Below are 25,250 nucleotides of genomic sequence, written 5' to 3'. Positions count from 1 at the left end.
TATATATGGCTTAAGATCATAGACGTTTGGATATGTACATGCGCGTAAGCGTGCGCATGTATGTGTGTGCATTAGACACACAGTCACACACACACTCTGCAGGGACTGAGCACATCATTAAAATCCAACCCTGGGTTGATCCCGGGTTTGAGTTGAGAATAACCATCTGTTTGCGCATAGCTGCAGCTCACTCTTTGTAGGTGGGCCTATTAGACATGGAATGTGTAAGTTATTAGTCTTTTGTTCACGCTTCTCCGCCATCTTGGGTCAAAGCCAGAGGACCAAAGTGTCTGCTCTGCTCTGGGGCTTACACCATACAGACGCTCCCGCCCGAGGATGACCTAAGATTAACCCCTGCAAGCGTGACCTCCGACTCTGGGGTCAGTGGGTCCATGACATTGGACAGGAAATCATTATGATCAATAGGGAGCTGGGCTGCACGCGCGAGTGCATGTGTGCGCGCACGTGCTTGTGTGTGCGTGCATGCACGCTCAAGCATTCATGTCCTTGAGAAAGAAATGTGATTTGTATAGCAATATAGAGACACACACACGCACACACACACGTACAGCATTATATACCCACAGGTATATATTATATACAGGCAGAAACGTAGTGTATTAGATTCATAGACACACAGTCACACAGCTCCAACAAAGCTGGGTCTTGATTGCACAATGATGTCAAGGAGAAAGAATGTTAGTTTTACCACATATCGACCACTAATGCCACCCCATGTGGTGAAACACTGTTTCAGACTCGCTGAAGCCCATGAAAGACTGTTTACTGCAACTGTAATGACACTCACTGTAATTTTCTTCATGATCGATGAATTGTGTGTGTGTGTGTGTGTGTGTGTGTGTGTGGTGTGTGTGTGTGGTGTGTGTGTGTGTGTGTGTGTGTGTGAGACTATATGTATACCTGCATTGTAGTGGAAACAATTCTACCTTTGCAGCTTATATTCCAGGAATTATTTGAATAAATGAAACGTTATTTTAAACTAACCTGTGTGATAGATCACTGCTATAATCTGCAATGGTTTGGTCTCCCAACTCTTCCATTGAAAAATGGTTGGCCCCGGCACAGTGTTTTTGAATAGAATGTTTTTCAATCTAACTACCGGTAACATTATTTGACCATTAAAAGCACAAGGAGGAAAAAGCACAACTTACAATATCACATTTCTTGTTCTTTCCTCGTCCGAATATACAAATATATATAATATATTCCCCTCTTTTTGTTTAGTTTCTTTTTTCTTTTTGGTGTTGGAATGATCAAATCCTGCAAATGCACTGCATGCCACTGAGCAGGACTTCCTAACGAGTGTTGATTCTGACAGCAAAATTAGGTTTGGTTTTGGTCATAGTCTTTTGAACACATTTTCATTTAGTTTTAGTCAATAGTCTTTTGAATACATTTTCATTTAGTTTTAGTCATAGTTTAGTCACCTGAAAAGTTGTAGTTTTAGTCTAGTTTTAGTCAACTACATATCCTGAGATTTTAGTAGACTTTAATGTACAGTTGATTTTGTCGACAAACATGTATTTTGGCAGGACCTCGACAGGGTCGTAATGGCCGATTTTACACTTGGTTGCACTCTGAAAATAGCCGATCTACAAGCTCACAACTCGTTGCAGCAAAGACACATTGTGAGCTTGTAGTGCAACACCCAAGCGCAACCAAACATAACATGCCTTGTCTTTTAGTTCTACTGGATCTCTTCTCCACTAGTCCCTCTAGCATTTTAGTCTAGTTTTATTATTATTTAGTCTCAGTTTTAGTCGTCATAGCTTGGTATTTATTTAGTTTTTGTTTAGTTTTCGTCAGTGAAAAAAGGTAGTCGAAGAACATCGTCATAGTTTCAGTCCGTCCTACCAGTTCCTACCAGACCTTTATGATTAAATTTTTCTCAGAGGCCTGTTATCATCCTCAATAATGATGTGCATGAGAGAGGTATCCGTATCTGTTGGAAGAGTCTGTTGTCTATTTGTTTTGTTTGTTTTGTCGAATAATCTCAGGTGCAGATGGAGATTGACAGCCTAGATCCACAGAAGGTTGACAGGGTACAATTAAGCTCAACAACTGCTTCTTAAATATTAAAATCTACCGCATAACTAACAGACTAACTAAGCAATGCATTCATAATGGTCAAGAGCATTGCTGTATGAGTTATTAGAAGTCAACTAAGTCAATCAAACGATCATTGAAGGACTTCTTTTTAGAAATGCAATGAACAGTGAAGTTGCAGATAGGAATAATACAATAAATTTTAATGAGCCACCTACTGTGAAATATGTCATTTTCTGCTAGAGTCTGAAAACGTACCACCAGTGCCCCTAATTCCTTAGTACGCATGTATGTATGCCATGTACTGTATGTTAGTGAGATAGATGTAAGCTCTTTGCTTGTCCACAGATGCTGAGTATGGTCAAATAGTTGAACCCATTGAAACAGGGAAAGCATCCGTGTCATTTTAGTTTTTAGCTATAACTTGACCGGTGCCCGGCTATAGAGCACTGAGTCGGTGACGATGGAAGTTGGAGATCCATGCCCCACACGACTATGCTATACCCATCCCACCTATCTGTCTGTGCCCTCCATGCCCCACACGACTATGCTATACCCGTCCCACCTATCTGTCTGTGCCCTCCATGCCCCACACGACTATGCTATACCCGTCCCACCTATCTGTCCATGCCCCACACGACTATGCTATACCCGTCCCACCTATCTGTCCATGCCCCACACCACTATGCTATACCCGTCCCACCTATCTGTCCATGCCCCACACGACTATGCTATACCCGTCCCACCTATCTGTCCATGCCCCACACGACTATGCTATACCCGTCCCACCTATCTGTCCATGCCCCACACGACTATGCTATACCCGTCCCACCTATCTGTCTGTGCCCCACACGACTATGTTATACCCGTCCCACCCATCTGTCTGTGCCCTCCATGCCCCACACGACTATGCTATACCCGTCCCACCTATCTGTCCATGCCCCACACGACTATGCTATACCCGTCCCACCTATCTGTCTGTGCCCTCCATGCCCCACACGACTATGCTATACCCGTCCCACCTATCTGTCTGTGCCCTCCATGCCCCACACGACTATGCTATACCCGTCCCACCTATCTGGAGATCCATGCCCCACACGACTATGCTATACCCGTCCCACCTATCTGGAGATCCATGCCCCACACGACTATGCTATACCCGTCCCACCTATCTGGAGATCCATGCCCCACACGACTATGCTATACCCGTCCCACCTATCTGGAGATCCATGCCCCACATGACACGACTATGCTATACCCGTCCCACCCATCTGTCTGTGCCCTTTTGTGCCAATATATGGAGATTTCTGTATCTGTCTCTCTGTATGTGTCCCTTTATTCCTATTATATGCAGTGTTGTGATGTCAGGAATGACCAAATATGGAGTGTTGTGATGTCAGGACATAGAAAAACTGATTTAGTAGACATTAGAATCGACTTAATTAAGGTCTTTTTAGGTAAGCTAAACAGTTAACTGCACTCAAAAAAACGATCAATTGCCCCATTTGTATGGAAATCATGAGAAATAATTATGTTTTAAATTGATGGCTTGTTAAGATTCAAATATAATTTTGTGTTCAGGCAGACAGGTGAAAAATTATCCATGAAAAAAGTAACAAAAGTTAACAAGAGTGGGCAATTTGGGATGATCATTGCCATGAAAAACTACAGAAGCAATGTTTCTGGTAGTAAATCTTAATCATCTACAAGATAATTAAGGATCAAAAGTTCAAACAATTTCAGTTGTTGTACCAGCTGACAATGAACATCAATCATCCAGTTACCAGCTCTCTCATCTCTCAGGTAGATGTATGGCTCCCTCTTGTGGAATGCGATGGTGTTAAATGGTGGAGGTGGAAATGTGATCGATTGTGTGACGTAAACCCACTTTGAAGTGGGATTACCAATATCGCACACTGTTATGTGCATGTACAGTACCCCACTTCCTTAACCCATTCTGACCTGAGATCAGATTCATACGAGGTTTCCACTGGACACACGCTGGTCTGACGAACCCATTCTGACCTGAGATCAGATTCTAAAAATGTCAGTCTTTCTTCGATTTTTTTCAAAAATAGCAGACCTACAAGCTCGTATCGCGCCACTCGGTGGCGCGATATGAGCTTGTAGATCTGCTATTTTTAAATAGCTAAAGCATAACATGATGCTGACACCAAAATGGGTGCCCGGTCAGAATGGGTTAAACGCTCTATTTGACACCTGTATGATGGTGATAATAGCTGACCTACAAGGTATAGGCCTACAACTTGTCGTGACTGCAACGTGGTGTTGTGAGCTTGTTGATCTGCTATTTTCTGTATTCATATAACGACATGCGCAACATGCGCAATCATGGCAGGTTTAATGTGGTTAAATGGAGGCTGCTGTGTAGGTGAGTATAGTGGTAGGGTGACCACTAAAAGAACCCTCACAGGATGTGTTGCTATAGTACAAATAGTGTAAAGTTAAAGTTCTAGGTAAAGAAAATAAAAATCTATAATAATATCAGAGAGGCGTTCAGCTGCAAAGTCGCCACGAGGCAGGCAGCCACACACAGGAGCACATAAATCAAAAAAATCCTAAGCCTTAAGGAGAAACCTCATCGATCAAAGGTCCCGCGACACCCGTCCACGAGGACCACTCTGCAATTCACTCTGCCGTTCCTCCCTCTGACGAGGACCTGACTAAGACAAATGGTCCTCGCCTGATCCCAGAGCCCCCGAACTTACCCTTGGTTCTCATAATACCTTAAGCACCGAGGCTGAGATCAGATGTCACGCCCCCACACACATCATCATTAATAAAACGACACTATCCCTCAGCCCACTATCAGTCACTGCTGAGCCGCGCACTGACCTGGGATCAGGACGGGTCAGTGTCGCTGATGTCTCACCGCCGCATGCACACATGCGCACGCACGTACACGTGTGCGACTGTGCACGCACACACACACACACACACACACACACACACACACACACACACACACACACACACACACACACACACACACACATACAATATGGTACACGGTATTGTACTACAATTGAAATGTTCCCACCAGAGGGCAGTGTTCAATATGGAGGGCATATAACGAATGTTAATGTTTCAATGAAAGGCTAATGTAAACACGCCGATGTGCCTAAAAGTAAACTGCCAATAAAGACTCACTCTTTTGGAGGGTTGAGGTCCTCTGCGTTAGTCTCAAAGAACCTCAGAACCTCTTCGCTTTGGGAGAGGTGGGAGGGAAGTTTCATCAACGCCTGCGGGTTGGGAAGGGAGGAAGAGAGAGAAACGGTTTATTATTCAACACATTTCCCAGTTTATTGAGGAGTCATAGTGCCGTCGGTCTATAGATGAGAGGATGACACACAGACCTTGGCCTCCACTGAAGGGCGTGGAGGAGAAGGAGAAGGGTTCACTTCCCAGAGAGTGGGATGAGAAGACAAGAAGGGACAAACATGGAGGGTGACACAGATCACTCTGCTGCGACTCTGAATGAGCAACGGCATGCATTCAAACACTTCACGCTGTGTCCACTCACTGTAGACAAATGTTTATGTATTGATACTGTACAGAACTGTACTGTCAGCAAAGCTACAGTACATTACATTCATATTATTTGCTATCTGGATGAAGTTATACTGTCATTTGTTTAGTGTTCCATATAGCTCTGTTGTTCATGTTGTATACACATTAAACCGTAGTAGTGTGTGCTAGTGTCACATAGCCAAAATAGCCAAACCAGCTCACAACCAGGGGGGCAGTCAGACAGATATTTCGTGAAGCCACTAAGGAAATCGGGACCGCCTGTTGTGGCGCTGTCATTGGGCCCAAAAAAACCCATAGCTCCATAGAGGCCCATGTATTTGGGCCCAACTTCACCTAGACTGTATTACCTTAATAAACATGGTCATGAATACTTTCTGCTTCCAGTCACTAGTTTAAAGTCTCATTTCTCATGTCATAATATTCTTTTTGGAAAATTATGGTCCCATTTATAAAAGAAATTACCATAAAGTTGCGTATGTTCTGAGGGGTGTGGCTACCATTACAGTCTATGAACGGGAGCCACCCCCCGTTCAGTCAAAATAAAAACCAACGAAGAGTAAGGGGGGGAAGTCCCGCCTCGTTGTCTGGGCCAGCCAATGGCCAGCTGGGCCCAAACGGAGCCAGCCAATGGCCAGCTGGGCCCAAACGGATCTAGAAATATGGCGACTTACAGTGCAAGGAATTACAGGCTTCATTTTACGTCCATGTTAGACCCGGGGAACGCTTTGTCCATATTATTTACAGTCTATGCTCACAACGCGTACATTTTTGCCGAAAAAGAAGTATACAGTACAGTGAGTACTCTACTGTACACTACAGTGAGTCATACTTAGCATCACGCCTGCTTCACACGTTCCCATATCTGACCTAATGGATATAACAAGGTCAGGGGGATAGGCCAGCACACGCTCGCGCACACATGCACGCTCGCACACACACCTCGGGTCCGGTGATTCACTCTCGTTCTGTGTATGTGACGCTTTTGCCCTGTGTGTGCCCCTGTATCCTGTATCTTTTGCCCTGTGTGTGCCCCTGTATCCTGCGATTCCATCATAAGCTGCCTATTTACATGGGTGACAGGAAGTGACCGCCAGCACAGATAGAGCCGCTGCTTTCCTGTGGAGGCTCGTGCTGGCAGAACTGTGTGTGTGTGTGTGTGTGTGTGTGTGTGTGTGTTGGGTGGGATGGAGTCACTGGAGGGTTGTTTGACACATTATGCAGTCAGGGTTGGGAAATGTTACGTTCAATTTTATAGCTAAATATACTGTACATTTATGTGAATTCAACCCGTAATCTAATAATTACTGACAATCAACAGTTTACACTTTTGCACTGAAAGAACCACAATACAAAAAACTTTTCATCCTTTTGACAGATATGTACAGATGTTCATGTATATGCATTTTTGTCAATCAGTCAACAATACGCTGTTAAAAGTAATCCAAAGGTTATACATTTATTATTATTATTATTATTATATATTACTTTAAGTAATCTGATATCACTCATTAGGTTACTGATTACAATTCCAGATACAGGTCATTAGTAATCGTTATCTGGCAACATTTTGAATGTCTTCTTCCCAACGGCACAGTTAACAAATAGAAACTAATAGAAACGGTACTGTGCTGGCTCTGGCAGTGAGTAGAGAAGAGTGCAGCAAAGCAGTGGTGGACAAAGTACTCAATTGTTTTACTGAAGTAAAAGTATCAATACTGCAATGAATATAAAAATACTCTTTTACAAGTAAAAGTATGGAATTCATAATGTATTGTATAAAAGTACAAAAGTATTGGAAATTTGGCATCAACATGTACTTAAAGTATCAACATGTAAAGTAAAGTATCTATATCTGGCTATTTTCAAATGGCCAAAATGTATATGGGGCTGAAGTGGTTTACTGTATGATTTGTATTAATAATCAAAATCTACAAAGTAACTAGTAACGTAAAGTATTCAAAGAAATGTGGTGGAGTAAAAGTACAATATTTGGATCGAAGATGTACAGTAGTGGAGTAGAAGTAAAAGTATTGGCAATAGGAAATACTCTAAATCACAAATACCTAAAAAGAAATACTTAACCCATTTTGGGAGGGAACCCCTTTTGGTGTTTTAAACATTGTTATAATTTAGCTATTGAAAAATAGCAGATCTACAAGCTCATAGCGCGCCACTCGCGCTATGAACTTGTAGGTCTGCTATTTTTGAAAAATGATTTAGATTATATATTTTTTACGTCAGGCCTGAATGGGTTAATAAGTACAGTATACTTAGGTAAACGTATGTATCACTTTCCGTATTACTTTTGTAATGTCAGAGAGAGAAAGCTGTTGTCGTACCTGGCAGTAGTTATCCAGGTGCCGCAGTCGTTTCACAGCCACGTCCCTGATGTGACTTCGGCGAAATAAGACCTTGCCTGCATGGAAAAACACGAGCGTGATGATGATGAACAGAGCATGGTCAATTAGCACTGCATAGTGCGAACAGTTAACGGTTATCATCACAGCAAGGTCCTCAGAGTTCATAACCCCACTGTGTTTCTTATGTCAGTCGTTCTTCGATTTTTCAAAAACAGCAGACCTACAAGCTCGTAGCGCGCCACTCGGTGGCGCGCTATGAGCTTGTAGGTCTGCTATTTTTCAATATCTAAAGCATAGCATAATTCCAAATAACAAATAATTCCATAACACCAAAATGGGTTCCCGCCCCAAAATGGGTAAGATCTGAGGCCGATTCTACAAATGTCTAAATCTTCAGTTTCATCAGTGGGTTCTGAAACGTTTTCATGTCCAGAACCCCCAAAATGGCTGTATTTGGCCGCCGACACCCACCTCAAACAATTTTGTTCCAGTGGTCCCCAGAAGCAAAGATTTGACTTAACATTTTTCACTCATTTTCATCATTTTTCTAGATAACTTGTTCTACTAATTGAATGTAGTTTTGCTGACTGTGCTGTATCTACAGTAATCCCTATTCATAGTGGCACAGTGGACACACAGTAACGTGTTCTCATTATGAATGCATGCTGCTACTCATTTAGAGTGATTTGTATCACCCTGTTTGTCCCTTTGTTCTACAAGCTCATAGTGTGCCACAAAGTGACGCTATGTGTGTGTGTGTGTGTGTGTGTGTGTGTGTGTGTGTGTGTATATATATATATATATATATATATATATATATATATAGCGCCAGGGGCCACAACTGTAGAATGATTGTGTGTGGGGGGCCGCACAGCGTACGTGCACGAAGCGCGAAAATCTGTGGGTTCTGAAAATGCATTTTGTGTTCAAACGCAAAGATTCATTGTAATACATTTTGTGCACAGTATGAGCACAGGGTGATATGTCTATACAAGTATATGCTACCTTAAAATAGATGTAGATCTATTTGACAGTGCATAAACATAAAGGCCTTGACATTAACGAGCGTCAACGAGCACCAGCTGGAAACACACACCAGCAGTAGTCTAGTCTAAAGTGACTGTCTGTCTCATTTCTCAATCCCTTGAATATGATTAAGGATTACTGTCAATTTACAATTTAGGCATTTAGCAGATAATCTCACATCATCATCACATTATCATTATGATAATATCACACTTCACATCGCACACACCATACCTGTAACTTTCATTAGCTCTCTCCAAGCCCGCCCCCCCCCCCCCCCCACAAGGGGGCGGGCCACCATTTGAATACCCCTGCCTTAGCCCATTGGTTGGCTATTCAAAAATAGCAGTATATATACAAGTGATACAGCAACATAGGTTTTTCAGAAAACGGTTGGCATTAGAAGACGTTTTTAGAATCAGCTCGGGTCATAATGGGTTAATTAAAGCCTGGTACACTTACTGTAGCTGCACGCCAGTGTTTTGCGCAACTAAAACAGCAGAGCTTGTAGATCAGTGATGTCCAGTGTGCGACACGCTGGCCGGCACAGCGTATAAATCAGGCAATAGGGCATTACAGTCAGTTCAAAACTGGCCAGATTGGGGCTTTAGAGTTTGACTAAACAAAGGGGCTCTTCACTGCTCTGGGCCACGCTGACTTTTATCAGATTAGATGGATCCCTGTCTCTACCAGCCTCCTACTACATCCATACCAGACCCACCACTGACTGGGCTTGGTTGGAGAGGAAAGTTACTGTAGTAGTAGGCTGTACTGTGTGGTAGGTCAAGCTATGGACAGTATGGAGTATGCAGGCAGCAGTACAAACGGATATCTGTTATGCATAAAAAAAGTGCAAGGCCTGTTTTGTTGCTTTTCTCGTTGCGAAATGTCTTTCCGACCGAAACTGAACACCATGGAGGCACAAGCTAGTGATAGAATTTACAGAATAGATCAGTGGTTTTCAACCAGTGGTCCGGGGACCACCAGTGGTCCTTGAGGGGGTTCCAGCCTTCCAGGTGGTCCCCAGCTATGATGGATAGTTGGTAACCAAATGGAGCCTTATAGATCTTCAACTCTTGAGAGCGTAAAATCAAACCAAAATTTGGTTTCATTTTACACTCAAGAGTTAGAAGAATTATTACTTTGACTGACGTTTGCCATCTCTCCTAACCGTACCACATCAAATATGACATGGAAATGTGGACAAAATCTTATCCAACGATAACAAAATATTCAACATTTTGGGTCTGAGAGGCTAAATGACATCAAGTGGTGGTCCGTGGCTCAAATGCCGAATACATAATGGACCTTGTACACGAGCTCACCAGGAAGGAATGGAATGATCCTCTTCTTGGGGTCTTTCTGGCCACCCTCAATCGGGAATTTGTCGAGGATCTGCATCTGGAGAAAAAGAGAAATTAACTTCATAGCATTTTGCTCGCTTATAGCTCTAGGCAGTGGAGTGGTCTGACAAATCTCCACCATTAATTTCACAAGTTGAGTCATTCAAAAGTTGGGTGGTGCTATAACGGGCTCATTCACGTTTCTTCCATATAACTGCACCGATCTGTGTAAAACTTTGCACTCACACTCCCTCGAGGCCAAGCGAAAACCTTTCATATTCCATCCTAATTGGCTAACATTGGCTTCCAAAGTTTGCAGGATTGGTCTGTTTGGAAAAAATGCCTCAAATCATGAACGCAGTGCGATTTCCGTGAAATTTTGCACGCACATTCCCAGAAGAAATTCCACCCTTTCCACATTGCCATTAGTGCCACCAGCAGGTTGATTTCTACAAAACACATTTTTGGAACAAATGCTTCAAATCATGAATGCAGCATCTGATTGCCGTGAAAGGCCTAAGAAGAAATGGCACCATTTTCACATTGGCCAATTATAGCGCCACCATGAGGCCACAATAACCTACCTGACCTGGCAAAGACCTTTTTCTAATCTATTTATACATTGACTATTCAAAAATAGCAGATGTACAAGCTCACAGTTTTTCTAGCAGTTTTTCTAGCAGACCTACAAGCTCATAGCGCGCCACCGTGTGGTGCGCTATGAACTTGTAGGTCTGCTATTATTTTTTTTGCGTTAAAATGTGCCTCAAATCTTTCCGAAAATTGTCATGATTTAGATTTTTTTTTTATTTTATTTCGACGTCAGGCCTGAATGGGTTAATGGCTAGTAATTAAGTTCAGGCCATCTGTTTGATGGCTAAACCAACGCAAGTTGTCTTTTTTACGCAGCACCAGTTAATCTGACAGAGCTCAGTGGTGGAATCTGATCTGAGATCAGTGATAAAACCACATGGGGGTCGTGAACTCCCCCGCTGCAGACCAACCCCATGTTAAATTACTGCAATACGGGGTGTAATTACATCGCCTCTGAAGAGCCACTACGTTAAGTCGGCAGACAAGAGGTCACTTTGATCTGTGGGGTGACCGAGGGGGGTTACGTCATCTGCAGTTAAGTGAAACCTCCCCTCCACTGCAACTTACTCATAAGAAGCTTAAAGAGTCAACAATCAACTCTGTGATTTGTCAACCATATAGGCCTAAGTGGGTTTTTTCCCCTCACTGTCTACTAAATTAACCCATTTAAGACCCGAGGCCGATTCTAAAAGAATATGCCTTCTAAATCAGTAGTTCTCACTCTTTCAAGATTTTTTCTAAATGTTCCAAAATAGCAGATGTACAAGCTCACAGTGCGGCACAAAGTGATGTGCTGTAAGCTTGTAGATCTGTTATTTTTTAACTCTAATATCTAAAATGAGTCTGACACAGATGCTTTCCTGGTTTTAATGGGTTCAAAGAGAATAAAGACAATTGTTTTAAGCATATATTTATACAGTGACAGCACTCAACGCTGGGAGCAGGAGATTGATTCTCATCCCACAGTTGTTGCAACAATGATATGCACCCATGAAAAACCCAGTAACCGAATAATGTAACTGGGTCAAAGTTGCAGCTGTGCGAGAGCCGAGAGGGAAAGTGTAAACTGTGCAAACTGTGCACAGTCTTGTATAATGACACCATAGAAACACTCACGTTTAGTACAGAAGAGTGTTTGTGTGTTTGCACATACTATACTGTATGTGCAGGTGAATGCGTATGCACGTACAAATACAGCATGTTCCCCAGTGCACTAGCAGAAACTAGGGGCCATTTGGTTATACAGTACATGATGTATGAGATGATTTTGTTGAGTGTTAAGTGTATGTCTGAACCACCTCTATTTTCTTGGCACCTCATCTGAAAAGATCAAATGAATGTGCATGGGAGCCATCCTGAAGTAAAAGAAAATAATAATAATAATAATAATAAAAATAATAAAAAAAGAAAAATCATGCTCCATTTCATAATGTAGCTCCTCCTTGCCCCTGTCTTGCCTCGTTCCAGATGTGCTCTACTGAGCGGCAAAGGCTGTGAGCAGAACTAAGCGAAAGCATTCACACATCTAGGCTGGGCCCAGTAGGCTCTGGGCCAGGGAGTGAGCCAAAAGGAACCAGGTGGACAAACACAATCTGGCCCACTTGGAGGGTAACGTTGGATCCACTCTGTCTGGGAGTGTAGGAGTTGTTTATGGGAGTTTTCCCAGTGTGAGAGGGAGGTTTGGTTTTCTCTTCTTGTGGTTAGTGTACTGTACTCTTTACTGCTCTACTGCCATTTGCTGAGACTCTTAAGTCTCTTTCAGCCCTTGGCATTTCCCCCCCCCTCCTCAAAAAACACAAGACAGCAAAACGAGGAGTGGTTTCCTTTGAAGAAGGCGGCAGCCATTATTGTGTTTTGAGGGTGCGTTGAACTGCCAGATATAAAGAGTTGTTTTGGTTAACCAAAACTGCCTAAATAGGCAGAAATTCACAGAAGGATATTTGAGTTTCTGGTTTTCTTGCTCCTTACATTTAAAAAAAAAGAGAGACCCTCAAAAGATACATGAACCCTGACATTTGACATTTGGCTAAGGGAAATGGCAACAATAACTTAGACAACATTATTTGTGAAAACATTAATAAATGTTTGTTCTGAATGCCAAATGTTTATTGTGGGCATTAATGTTATTGCACTGTGCAGTGTACACTGTTGCATCATTACACACTAATGTTCAGTGGCTGAGCATGAAAAACAATATTTTTTGTAAAACATGTGGTAACAAACAGTTTTTTTTTTTCCTGTTTACGCTGCGGTGTGTGGGTTCCCGTCCAACCGCTGTAACAATGGCCAGCAGTGAAATGGCATAATCCCTCCATATATATATACCTCTATAAAACAATGTGAATGTTTAACACGGCACATGGGGGAATTGGACATTTCTGCCGTGGCCTGACAAAACGAACCACATCGTCTATGTCTTGTGGAAACCCCCTGTGTCCAAAACTGTTACTTCTCAGGATTCAAATTCAATAATATCAAAAGTAGCAGATCTACAAGCTTGAAACCTGTTGCTTCGCGCCGCGTTTCGAGCTTGCAGAACTGCTACAGGTGGGAAAGAACTGCTTTGCCATGGCAACACACCAACACATCTCTTGGAGTGATTTCACTCATTCTCACATTTCCGACTCTCGTAACGCAGCAGCAGCCGCAACTTCGGGCCATTCGTCCCAGCACTGTATGTATTTAATATATGTGTATTGTATCACTTTCCTAAACCGCGTGGGAGATACTTTAATGTGTAATGTCTCTGTGTCAGCCAAAGTCTTCCCGCAGGGAAAATGAACTTGTCTGTGTAGCAACAGGTGCCATGTGCTCATTCTTTCCCCCCTGTATTTCATTTTCTTTCCCCCCTTTTTCTTTTTTTTACAGTAGGTCCTATTCTTTGTCCTACATGTTTTGAGTAATAGCCTGGTGTGCAATGATGTGCTTTCAGTCTTCAATTGTGTCTCTGTGGCTTGACATTGTGACACCCTAAATTTGAGTCATTATGATGGAGGCAAAACACCACTGCAGCTTCTGTATGCTAAGATGATTATAATTTGAGCCCTAAGAGAGAACTGCGGGGAGAGAGAGACAGACAGACAGACGGACAGATAGAGAGAGAGAGAGAGAGAGCTTGTTCTGTGCAGACAAAGACGCTGTTCTATTCAGAATCTCATATGGGGGGAGTTTGGAGGAATGTCGGAGTGGGAAAACAATCCAATTCCATCCCTTGTTTGGGTTTTGACAGCCACTTGACATTTGTTTACTGCAAAAAGGAGCATCTCCAACTGCCCACTTGGTCAGTAACCTTTTCCTAACATACTTCAGAATTCACCCATGAGTATTCTGAGCATTCATCTTCATGTGATAATCTATATGATAATATGAAATCTACGTTGCAGTGCTAACTAGTCTCCTCAACAATAATATAAAACATAAACACAGATTTGAAAAGAAAACGGTTCATTGCTTTTTGGGGCCATTTGTCTCAAACCACAGTCTCAGACTACACTGTTTATTGATTGTGATTGATTGTCAGTATTTGCTTCTCTCTGCCATGACACAGCACATTAACCACTTAAACCCTGGCCTATAGCCTACTTGGTGGGCCACGGCCCTACATTCTATTCTTGGCCCCCACATTTTGTCTCTTGTGAGCTTGTAGAGCGGCCAGCGAATGTTGGCCTAATTTTGTCGAATGTTTGCCCATTATGATGACATGCCAATGAATAAGGACACTAGGGTTCAAATGGCTTAAGTGGTAAAAGCTCAACCATAGGAATGCATATACTGTATGTTATATTGAATGGACATGTCCATTCATAGCGACACTTTGAATCTGTGTCAAACGTTTTTTTTTACAAGAGGAAATAATCAAACCATGCATTGGATATATCATATCCATAGCAATAAGCGTTATTGGGTCCCCAAGCAAAGTTCAGTATGGGCTGTAGTGGTTTATTTTATACAGTATCTATGTAGCTGAAGCATTAGTTCCTATAGCCTTATATGTACCTCAGTTTCAATGCAAGTGCACACTGAGAAAAAAATAACATTGTTAAGGACACAGCTTATGACAGGAATGCGGTGCAGACAAATTACAGTGCAGATGGGGTAAGATCTGACCCTGTTCCAGTTCTACGATCCAAAAATAATGGCGACTAAAGAGATCTTTGGAGGGGGTTTCTTCTGTCCAAGCAGACACCTAAAGGAAAACCAGCTTGCAACACACGCCACAATCCCCTTGTGGAATGCACTGTGGTTGACGGGTGTGGAATGGGGGGAGAGGGTAAACTCTGACACACTGACCAACTCTTACTCCCTTTCCAACATGTGTGGGTCAGAACCCTTTCCTCCTGCCGGTGTTGGTTGTTGGACTGCAGACTCAGCAATGTTCTGCATAAAAAACAAATGGACCCAAACATGCTTTTGCGCTGCACTCGCATGCCCACAGAGCTTTTACGACACGTAGTCAGCAGAAACGCTTAGGGGAGAGGAACCAGATGAGGAGAAATGCCTTATGATTTACGATGATTGTTTCCCAAATGAGCAGTTAAGAGTTACACGATAGTCCAGTAGAAAGGCTCTCAACATTAGGAGCGTGTGTACTTATGACACTGTACCACTTGCAAAGGGATACTTAGCCACTTAAGCCCTATACACTTTGTCATACGGTGAATAGCGGAAGTAGCCAATCTACTATAAGGCTCACCGTATAGCGCTACCCAGCTATTGAGACTACTCCTCAAGACTCCCTCTGAGTAAAGCGCGCCTTCGGCTTTTGATCTGGTGGGAGATTTTGTCCCTAATCTCACATACAAACCACACAGCTAGCTCATGTTGGCATTTTAAAAGATCAGGTGCACAAAACCACCAGTGACCCTCCTCTTCTGCCTAACAACCTATTATCATTCACCTAATATTGTTACATCATATTCATCACTATATTCAGTTCAGTTTAAAAAAAAAAACATTACATTACATGTATTCATTTCGTCGTGTGTTTTTTACACTTTCTTTTAGTTTTTTGTAGAGACCAAAAGGGTTTAGGCTGAAGCCAATGGCTTATTGTGCCTATCCCAGGGGGGGAGTGGGGGACATAAAACTGACAGAGAAACAAACAGAAGAGAGTTTCATCGTGGAGTTGAATTTTCTTTCTAATATATTGCAATGAATACGTGAGTTATGTTCCAGCAGTGTGAGCTCAAAGCAGAAAAACACAAAGACCTCTGTGCTCGTCTCTGGCATCTTGGGCTCCATCTTGTGCCACCCTTATCCCTAAACGATTTTTTTTACCATTTTGAAAAACATTTTAAAATAGTTCAACTAGACCAGTGGTTCCCAAAGTGGGGTCTGGGGACCCCCAGGGGTACTTTAGGGAGTTCCAGGGGGGACCCAGCTAAATTATAATTTGGAACCAAATGGGTCTGTAACTCTGTATGTAACTCTTGAGTGTAACAAGCATTTGTACACTCTCAGAGTTAAACTAACAGATAGAAATGCCATTAAATGGGGGGTCTGTAGTGTAGACTAATATGCATGTCAAACTGGGGGTCTGGCATTTCTTTTCAAATGGGGGTCCGCGGCCTAATAAATGTCGATTTGGGGGTCCTTGACATGAAAAAGTTTGGGAACCACTGAACTAGACGATCTACATCGAGACATTGTGAGCTTGTAGATCGGCTATTTGAACTATTTTAAAAGGTTTTTTTTAAATAGTAAAAAATGGCAAATTAGTTTAGGGATAAGGGTTAAGGGGTGGCGCAAGATATAGCCCCTTGTCTATAAAGTATTGTCACATTTGTAGGTCATAAATATGCCATAAAGTTGTTCAATCTTGATTGAACTTAGATATTTAAAATTGTTATTAATTCAGTTTTGGAAAAGTGTTGTTCAAGACAAGGACGTTCCCCTTAGCTGAGAGACAGATGAAGCAGAGACCCCCACTTCATATTGTATGAAGTAAACCTTTTTCTAGATTTAATAGATAGCTTCATAGACGTGTTTGACAGCACTATCATTGTGTAGTGTTGTGTAGAGACGGTTAACTTAAATAAAATACAACCCTCAAAACATGCACTTGGTCTTCTTTTCTTTCCCTCAACACCAAGCCTCTTTGCCGAAAATAGCCGATCTACAAGCTCACAACTCCTCGCAGTTGTTGATCTGCTAATGATGGCTAATGTTCCCCTCAGAGTAGGGAATCGGGATGCTAGGGATCGAGTAGTTCATGTAAAAAAAAAGTTTAAAAAAAATGCTCAAAAAGGTTCCTATCACACAAAGATTTTGTGGCTCCCCTGTATTAACTCTGTGGACCCCCCTAGGGGTCCCGGACCCCTGGTTGAAGACCCCTGCTCTTTATCTTACAGAGACAACTGGCAATGAGGTTTTACCAGTGCCAATTGTTCCATGACTTTGTTTGACCTGGCTTAGCTTTTAACTAGCCAAATCATGTGAAACAGCATCAGGATCACATTGCATTCGTTCATTCTCAATAATGCATATCAGATGCGATCGCTGTCACGTTTGTCCGTATACTATTTCTGATCCCTTTTCCAACTTCTGGCTGAAACGTGCAATTGTGCATGTGGGGACAGAGTCGTGCAGACTCTGAAAATACTGTACTGTAGGTGTCAGTTGGCGAAGACACAATTTTAGACAGAAAAGCATTGTCTGGCCCCCAAAAAAGGCAATTATTTTGGAGTAAGGCACTTCTTCTGAGGATGAATTGCTGCATCATAAATGTCAGAAAGAATAGCGGGAATGACAGTAGACTTTGTCAATGCAGTACTTAAGTATAACTGCTAATATGGAGATGGTACCTGATTGAATCTACTGAGGGGAAACATCTTTCACCGATTCTGAATAATGAGATCAAAATGGTTAAATGCCAGATTGCTAATGTTAAGATGTGGGACCACAGTACACTTTAGCTAACTACCGGTACTTGCTTTAAGTAGGAGGACCAGTACTTCGTATCCACTATCAAAGCCTGGAGTCATTTCACTCCCCAGTGATTTCATTCCCTGGTAGTCATCTACCCCCCTTCCTGATCACAACTTCCTCCAATTTCTTTCCACCAGCACCCTCTGGTATTTTCCCTGATATCTTCTAAATGGCATCCTATTTCCTTAGAGAAGGTACTGCAAATCATGCCAGACCCCAAAAAGATTGATTTACAGATGGTTCAATCTTATAGTGTGGGATGGTTTTCTTTATTTCATTTGTTTTTCCTGCACCTGCTCACTGTTGACGCTAATGATGGATTCTGGATCAGTGGATCATGGCTGTTCTCCTTCCTGGCATGTATGAACTATATTCATTAGAGAGACCAATACAAATTCACCATCCCCACCCATCTTGTATAGACAGCTGTTGGAAGGGTCACTTTTTACTGATTACCATAGCCAGGCAAGCAGAGCCGGGGTAGTAGGGATCTCTGCACAAGACTAATGTTTACAGAGACAGGAGAGAAGCTCTGTTTCCATCAAACAGAGCAGAGCAGGGCAGGATTTTCCTGGCTATTAGCAAGGGGCCCTGGAACAAAGGGTTTCCTCTGCCGCCTTCAGCGCAGTCAGACCGACAAAGCCCTGGTCTGGTTTGAGTGGGTTGAGCATGTCGTCTGAGAGGATCCAGAGATACATCGTTTTTCAAGGGAGCTACAGACTACATGTCCATTTATTGCATGACCTTCCCATCGCCATTTCCCGCCTCTATCATTACTTACTTGTGCCGTTTATGGCGGGGTTTAGCTATATTTGTCTCCCTCAGTCTTAACAACCACGTTAGTGTAGAAACGTTTGAGCACTGTAAACATGTCCAGCTGTAAACATGGTTGGGTCAGTGATTCAGTGTGGGACATTTTCCCTTTAGTCCCTCTAGTTTCCCTCTATAGTCCTTAGGCAGAGTGAGATATCGGTAAAAGGTGGTATCATTTTGTTCGTCTGACATCCAGGAGTGAGAAAATGTGTGATAGCAGTTTCAGAAGAGTAGCTGAATACTGTATAATCTGATTATGCAAAACCACATAATTCATTGTTGTCTAAACTCCAAAAGTAGTCACTTTTCTGCCCATTTCTGATGTACTGTACGATGAATGGACATAACCAACATCATAATATAACAACAGGCAGGCTGAATTATATTGCTTCTTGCCTGTGCCATTAGAGGGGAGGCTGATTCCAGTCAACTTCCACCATGTAGAGAATGTCTATTTCTCAATGCCCTCATTGCCCTCCGTGCCAATTACCAGACTCGAATATGGAGATGCTCCCTGCAGACTCACCCATCTGCACCAGATCCCATACAGAGTGGATGGACAACTGTTGATTGTGGACAGTTAGCAATTCACTGGATGCGCACAGCCCATGCACCAGATGTAGTTTTGGGCTTGTAAATGTGCACGTCTATGCAAGCTTCCTAACTGCAGTTGTCTCAGCAATGGGTTGACATGTACAGACCTCTGCAAACTCCAGAACTGTACAAACCAAGCAAGATTCATGCCTACAGTTGAACAGGACAGTTCTGAAGAGGAAGAGGTTGCATAGTTCAATATTAACTCATTAACTGTTTCTCTAGAACAGTCTGCACACACTGCCAGCATTTTTACTAATCTTTCAAGACCCACAGAATATTTTGTTCTATGAATTCAGAAAGGTCTCCGGAATTATTATCATCCGATTAGCTTGGGGTTACATTTCGGGTGAATTAGATTGCGATAGAGATTGCGAGTTGATCCGTTAGCCATTTGCTAACTTCCGTTTTATGACCTGGCCTAATTTTCGCCTTAAAATAAGGACCTGACTGAAAAGGCCTTGGCAAGGGGAGAACAGATGGCAAAATAAATTTGGCAGTAAACTAGACTGATAATTTGTGATTATCGTGCATAATAAAATAAACTATCTTGAGCTTATTTGTTGTTTATTTGCTACAAAATGTAATTTCATTTGCTACGTATTATTGAGGACTAGGTCAACAAAAGTCAAGGCCAAGATATGCCAGTTTTGTTAACATTTTTTATCGAAAATGACCTTGACATTGACCTTCGACCTTCGACTGAACTTGAATTGCTTCAGTTATCTCATAAATCAACTCGGCACCCCATAAAACCTATACTTTGATAGCAGAATCATCCAAATCGGCCCATTAGTTGCCGGGTTATGCCATATGTACCAATTTATCAGATATAAGGGCTGAAAACAAATAATCAGCTACTATTTTGAGATTGCTATCATATATTTTCATAAACTACAGACAGAAATCATATGCAACCCATTTAGTGGTACCCAAAACCCCAAAAGAGGCCTCTGGCCCGAGGACTACTAGTCCAGCAAAGCGTAAGCCCATTTTATTCTCCATAGTAATGACACAGTGCTGCTTTGCCAAACAGAACAGAGTGACACCCTTGTGTGATGTAGTATAAATCCAAGCTTCAAGGGCAACTTTGTCTCATGGCACATTCAAGAGTGAGATCATGTTTTCCTCTGGTTTCATTATTTAACTCCGTATGACGCATATAGCTGACAGGATTTCCCCCCCATGTCCCCCGTTTCCGCTCGTGTCAAATGGTCTTAAATGAGACCTTTTCAGGGGGAGGACACTGGGGCACATTGAGGCTTGCCCTCCACCCACCTGACCACCAGCGATCCGAGACTAAAGCCTGGTTTATAGTTTGTCATGTGACCGTGTCGCTTTTTGTCATGCTTGTCAGTTGCAAATCGGTTACTTTGGGCGAGCAGCACGGTCGTATCACTAGACTGTACGTATAATTTCACCATTACATGTCACACACTGACCTCGACCGAGCCCAGAATAAAAACACCAGCAACCACTTTGTTGCACTGGGCTTCCTAACATCACATTCATAGTAGGTCAGTGGTTCCCAAACTGTGGGTCGGGACCCCCACAAATTATTTTGGGAGTTCCCCAGATGATTGGCTAAAGGTGTATTGTTCACTCAACAGTAAACAAACCAACTTACAGAATACGGTAAGTGTATTACAGGGTATCTGCACATTTCTAAAGTTACAATTGAATGATTTTTGTCTTCAATTTTTTCCCTCATAGCTAGAAGGTCCTGGGTTTGATTCCCACAGGGGACGCTGTGGGCATTTTCTCTCCTCCTCCATAAGTGCCCATACCCGAGGTGGGGTTGGCAAAAGGGCATTTCTGTGTGGAGTTTGCATTATCTCCCTGTGTCCCCTAGGGTAGGTACCCTCACAAAAAAACATGCAGTAATCCTGGTCTCTAAACTGCCTCCCCCTGGCCAGCTGGGGCGCCTGATGGAGGGGAAAGGAACTGGTTGGAATAGTGTTCCTTCCACTCGCTCCAACCGGGGAAACTCCCCAACTGTCAGGTGAAAGGAAGCGGCTTGGACTCCTCATGCATAGAAGGAAGCATGAGGTCAGTCCGTTGCTCTCCCCAGGTTGGCAGAGGAAGTGTAGCGCCCAGGATTACATTAGATAATTGACACTGGGTGAAAAAATGGGTTACAAAATCGTGGAATGAAAATTTAAAGAAAAACAGAAAGAAACAATTAGATGACTTTCAATACCCTTTAATACCAAATTGGCTACGTAAAAACAGACGTAAGAAAGAAGCAAATATTGTGAAAATAGCCGATCTACAAGCTCACAACGATATTTCATAAGAAAGAGGCAAACATTGTGGAAATAGCCGAACTACAAGATCACAACGCATCGGCGTTGTGATCTTGTAGAGCGGCTATTTTCACAATGTCTGTGGAACAAATTTAATGTAATGCGTACAATTCCAAATGGTTGTCAGGGTGGGGGGTCCCCAGTTCAAATATGATTATTTTGGGAGAGGTCTTGGCCTGAAAGGTCTGGGAACCCTTGTAGTAGACTTATGTAAAGGCATGGCAATATCTCGGCATTGTCGAATACGAACACAGCCAAATGTCATTTGGATAGAGTGCTGCTGTTAGGACAAAGACGTTGTACCTGTAGGTCGAAGAATTTGCTGTATCTCCTGTAGATGACGTGGCTAGAGGAATCAGAGTAAGTGACATTGAGGAGATAGACCTGTGGGGAGAGAGAGACAAGCGCAAACAAAGGACATTAAGAAAAGCTACTTTGTCAAAGATGCCACGGCACCGGCACCACTTTAGCCGGATTTTCTCTAATGACACAAAGTGCATTCCCTCCTGACTAAACTTCCACAGGTCATCGGAGGTCAAACAAACTAATTTAGGCCTGTCGGTTCCAGCCACACCTCATTAGAAGTTCTGCCAGACGTTCAGAAGAGAGCGGCAATGGGTTTTCAACTTGTTGTGAAATTCATACACGGTCGTCGGTTACACATTAATATAGAGTTTATAGCCAAGTCAGGAAATTGATTTTTTGGGACATGGCAACATTTGTTATTTTCCCTTGAATTCTACACCATTATCTAAGCTCCATGCTATGCAGCAACAACTAGAATAAAAAATCCTTTCATCTGCACGAGCACACACACACACACACGCACAATAAGAACGATTATGTGGATGAGAAACCCTAACGTTCCAATTTCATCGTATAATTCCCAGCTTAGTTACCATTGTACTTTTCAGTCCTTTTTAATTTAGTGTCTAATGAAACACATGTTGGTCCCATTATGTGATATATATAAATTCACATTCAATGTTCAAGGAGATCTAAATCTGTTTTAGAGCAAACACCAAGCGGTGTCTAAAGTTGTCCCAATGTCCCACAGGACACATTTACAATGAACGTTCCACAAACAACCAAGCACACCCTGAGGTATGCAACACTTCCTTGTGGCCATATGGCACTGAATGTATATGAAATGCAACATTTTACACATGGTGACAATCTGCAAAGCCATTGGTTTTCCATTTGTGATCAGGTCTCGAATTTTCTCTTTGCAGTTCATTAAAGAAAGGAGTTTGTGCCTCCCAGCCGGAACAAGTTCTCCGGCAGCTTGCTAATTAGATACAGACAGCATGACCAAATGCTGTAAATTTACGAGACAACACTGTGCAAAAGGCGGGTGGTCTGTGGTCAAGCGACATCCCCATGGGTTTGCGTCACATGTAGTGACCTCCCCACGTGGGAGGTCACTAGGGATGCCTAAATAAGAATATCATCAGGGCAAAAATCTAAAAATGTACTTACTGTTCATCAATTATTGACTTTGCCACCACTGGATCTAACATTTGTACAGTATGTGATAGTTCTCCCTCTCTCTCTCTCTCTCTCTCTCTCTAGTTGCAAGATTGTTAATAGATTATTATCATATTTATAATAGCATTGGTAGCTTATAATTACATGCAATATTATTGATTTATCTCTGGGGAGGGGCAGTGTGGTCATAATATGGTTCCAAGATGCACGTTGCTAAATTGTTATACAACACTAACCTGGCCGTTGATAGCCAGGTTGTGACATAATACCATAGACATTACTTTAAATTCATAATTTAAAAAGTTTAAAAAAAAATGACGAATGAAAACGCAAGGTAAATGGAAACAAAAGGTCCCATCCTCCTCTCTCCACTCTCCACACATCTCCTGTCTGAGTGTGTGTAAACAATTGGAGCTGCCATTTGACCACTCTGGGTCCCAGTGCCTCCGGCAGACGTCCCTCTCGTGGAAGGAAGTAACACTTGAACCTTGCGGACGAAAGACAAAGAGTTTCTTCTTTCCTCTCTCTCTAAAACAGGATGAGCATTTCCAGTTGCTGAGCTCATAGATAATGAGATTTGATCTCCCCCCTCTCTTAGGGGACTTCCCCATACTGACTGACTGACCCATCATCTTCTCCATGTGCCTTCCTCCTCCCAAGGGAAAGTCTCTGTGCTGTGCCTATCGTATAGTGGCCTCTCGGTGAGACCCCTTTCAGCGAGTGAGAGATGGTTTAATTGATCCCCCAACTCTCGGGTTAATTAATCCTATTGAACCCAATTGATTTTTCTAGTTCCACTGAGACCCAGAGCTGCTGCTGCAGTCGTGTGTCCCAAGAGACTTTATATAGCATTATACTCAGCACTGGTAAATGCCACTAGGATTTGTCACTCAGTCAACATTGAACAGCAAGTCAGCAAAGGCGTGCGTGTGCGTGTGTGTGTGTGTGTGTGTGTGTGTGTGTGTGTGTGTGTGTGACACACCTTTTGCATAGAAAAGGGACTTTGACAGACATACAGAGTTTGAACAGCACTTACATAGTGTTTGGAGGGATTCCTTCGTTTCTGCACGTCCACCACATTAACTTCATGAACAGTACGGAGCTGCATCTTGACAGGTCAAGGCTGTGTGATTTACACCAACGAAACAAGCTGTAAGTCCTGCACGGCTGGCTGGTCACCCATGAAAAAGCTGCAATGGTTGGAAGTCATGGGGGGAATGCGCTGGGAAGAGAGAGAGCAGTCACAGGAAAAGAAGAAGAAAAACTAAAAACAAAGTTGTAGTCAAGATGTGATAATGCTGCCCTGCCAGCCAGGAGGTCTGTCTTCGCTGAGGGATCTCCTGTCAATGTGTCAGAGTAATAACACAACACAGGGGCGTTTAAAGCGCCTCCAAAGAGTCTACTCCTCCTTCAAGAGGGGTTGGACCTCCAGAGCCAAGCATGGGATGTACTCTACTACGGTCTGCACTGAGTACTTCAGTCTTTTTCTGCTCTGCTTAAACTTCAAGACAAGAGGAGGGAAGAAAGACTGGAAGGAGAAATTTGAGTAGCCTATTATAGTAGACCAGTCTTGAAGATTGATTTTTTTTTTATATATGAAAAAGTGTATCCTTCACTGGACTCTTTTTTTCTACTCTGCTTAAACTTCATGACAAAAGGAGGGAAGACTGTTAAAACAAACATTTGAGTTGTAGCCTATGATAGTAGACCGGTCTTGAAGATAGATTTTTCTTTTAATATGAAAAAGTTTATCCTTCATGGGGCACATTTGACATTATGTTTTCCAAATTAAGACAAATCTTTTCAGACTTCCTCAGACTGTTTTGGCTGCAAAAAAGGTATAGAATTGTCTAAACAACAGATAAGATGGGATAAGCACTATTAAACCCCAAGGGCTGAACTGGGTTCATCACCAAACCCATGCATAAAAGGCTGATCACTTAGTCCATAAAAACCACAAGAAGGAACCAAACATTCCAAGAGGATGTGAATATTGTCCAGGAGCCAGTGTTCAGTACCACTGTAGGCTACAATGCCAACACAAATATGGAATGATGTCCTAATTTAGGCTAATACAACACAGCCCAATACAGCAATCAAAATCCTATTAGCCAGTCATACACGCAGAGGGAAAGCGGACACGCGATCAAATGCATATAAAACAGACACACAAATCTCCA

At 42.5% G+C, this 25,250-nt stretch overlaps 1 protein-coding gene across 2 annotated transcripts in view; it reads right to left on the bottom strand.

Annotated features, from left to right (window-relative positions):
• The window catches only part of LOC310866077 (SH3 and PX domain-containing protein 2A-like), a 66,867-nt gene extending 42,462 nt beyond the window's left edge, over positions 1 to 24,405 (bottom strand). For both annotated transcript variants that reach the window (XM_083775382.1, XM_083775383.1), the window contains exons 1-5: positions 24,107 to 24,405; positions 21,886 to 21,966; positions 10,331 to 10,406; positions 7,959 to 8,035; positions 5,239 to 5,330 (exon numbers count right to left, since the gene is read on the bottom strand). In XM_083775382.1, the coding sequence (XP_083631508.1) occupies positions 5,239 to 5,330; positions 7,959 to 8,035; positions 10,331 to 10,406; positions 21,886 to 21,966; positions 24,107 to 24,178 (398 nt within the window). In that variant the 5' untranslated portion in view covers positions 24,179 to 24,405. The remainder of the gene's footprint in view (positions 1 to 5,238; positions 5,331 to 7,958; positions 8,036 to 10,330; positions 10,407 to 21,885; positions 21,967 to 24,106) is intronic.
• Between the last annotated feature and the right edge of the window lie 845 nt (positions 24,406 to 25,250).

Source organism: Protomyctophum parallelum (assembly GCF_964188405.1).
Source record: "Protomyctophum parallelum genome assembly, chromosome: 10".
In the NCBI taxonomy this organism is placed as follows: Eukaryota; Metazoa; Chordata; class Actinopteri; order Myctophiformes; family Myctophidae; genus Protomyctophum; species Protomyctophum parallelum.
This window is presented reverse-complemented; position numbering and strand designations above follow the sequence as displayed.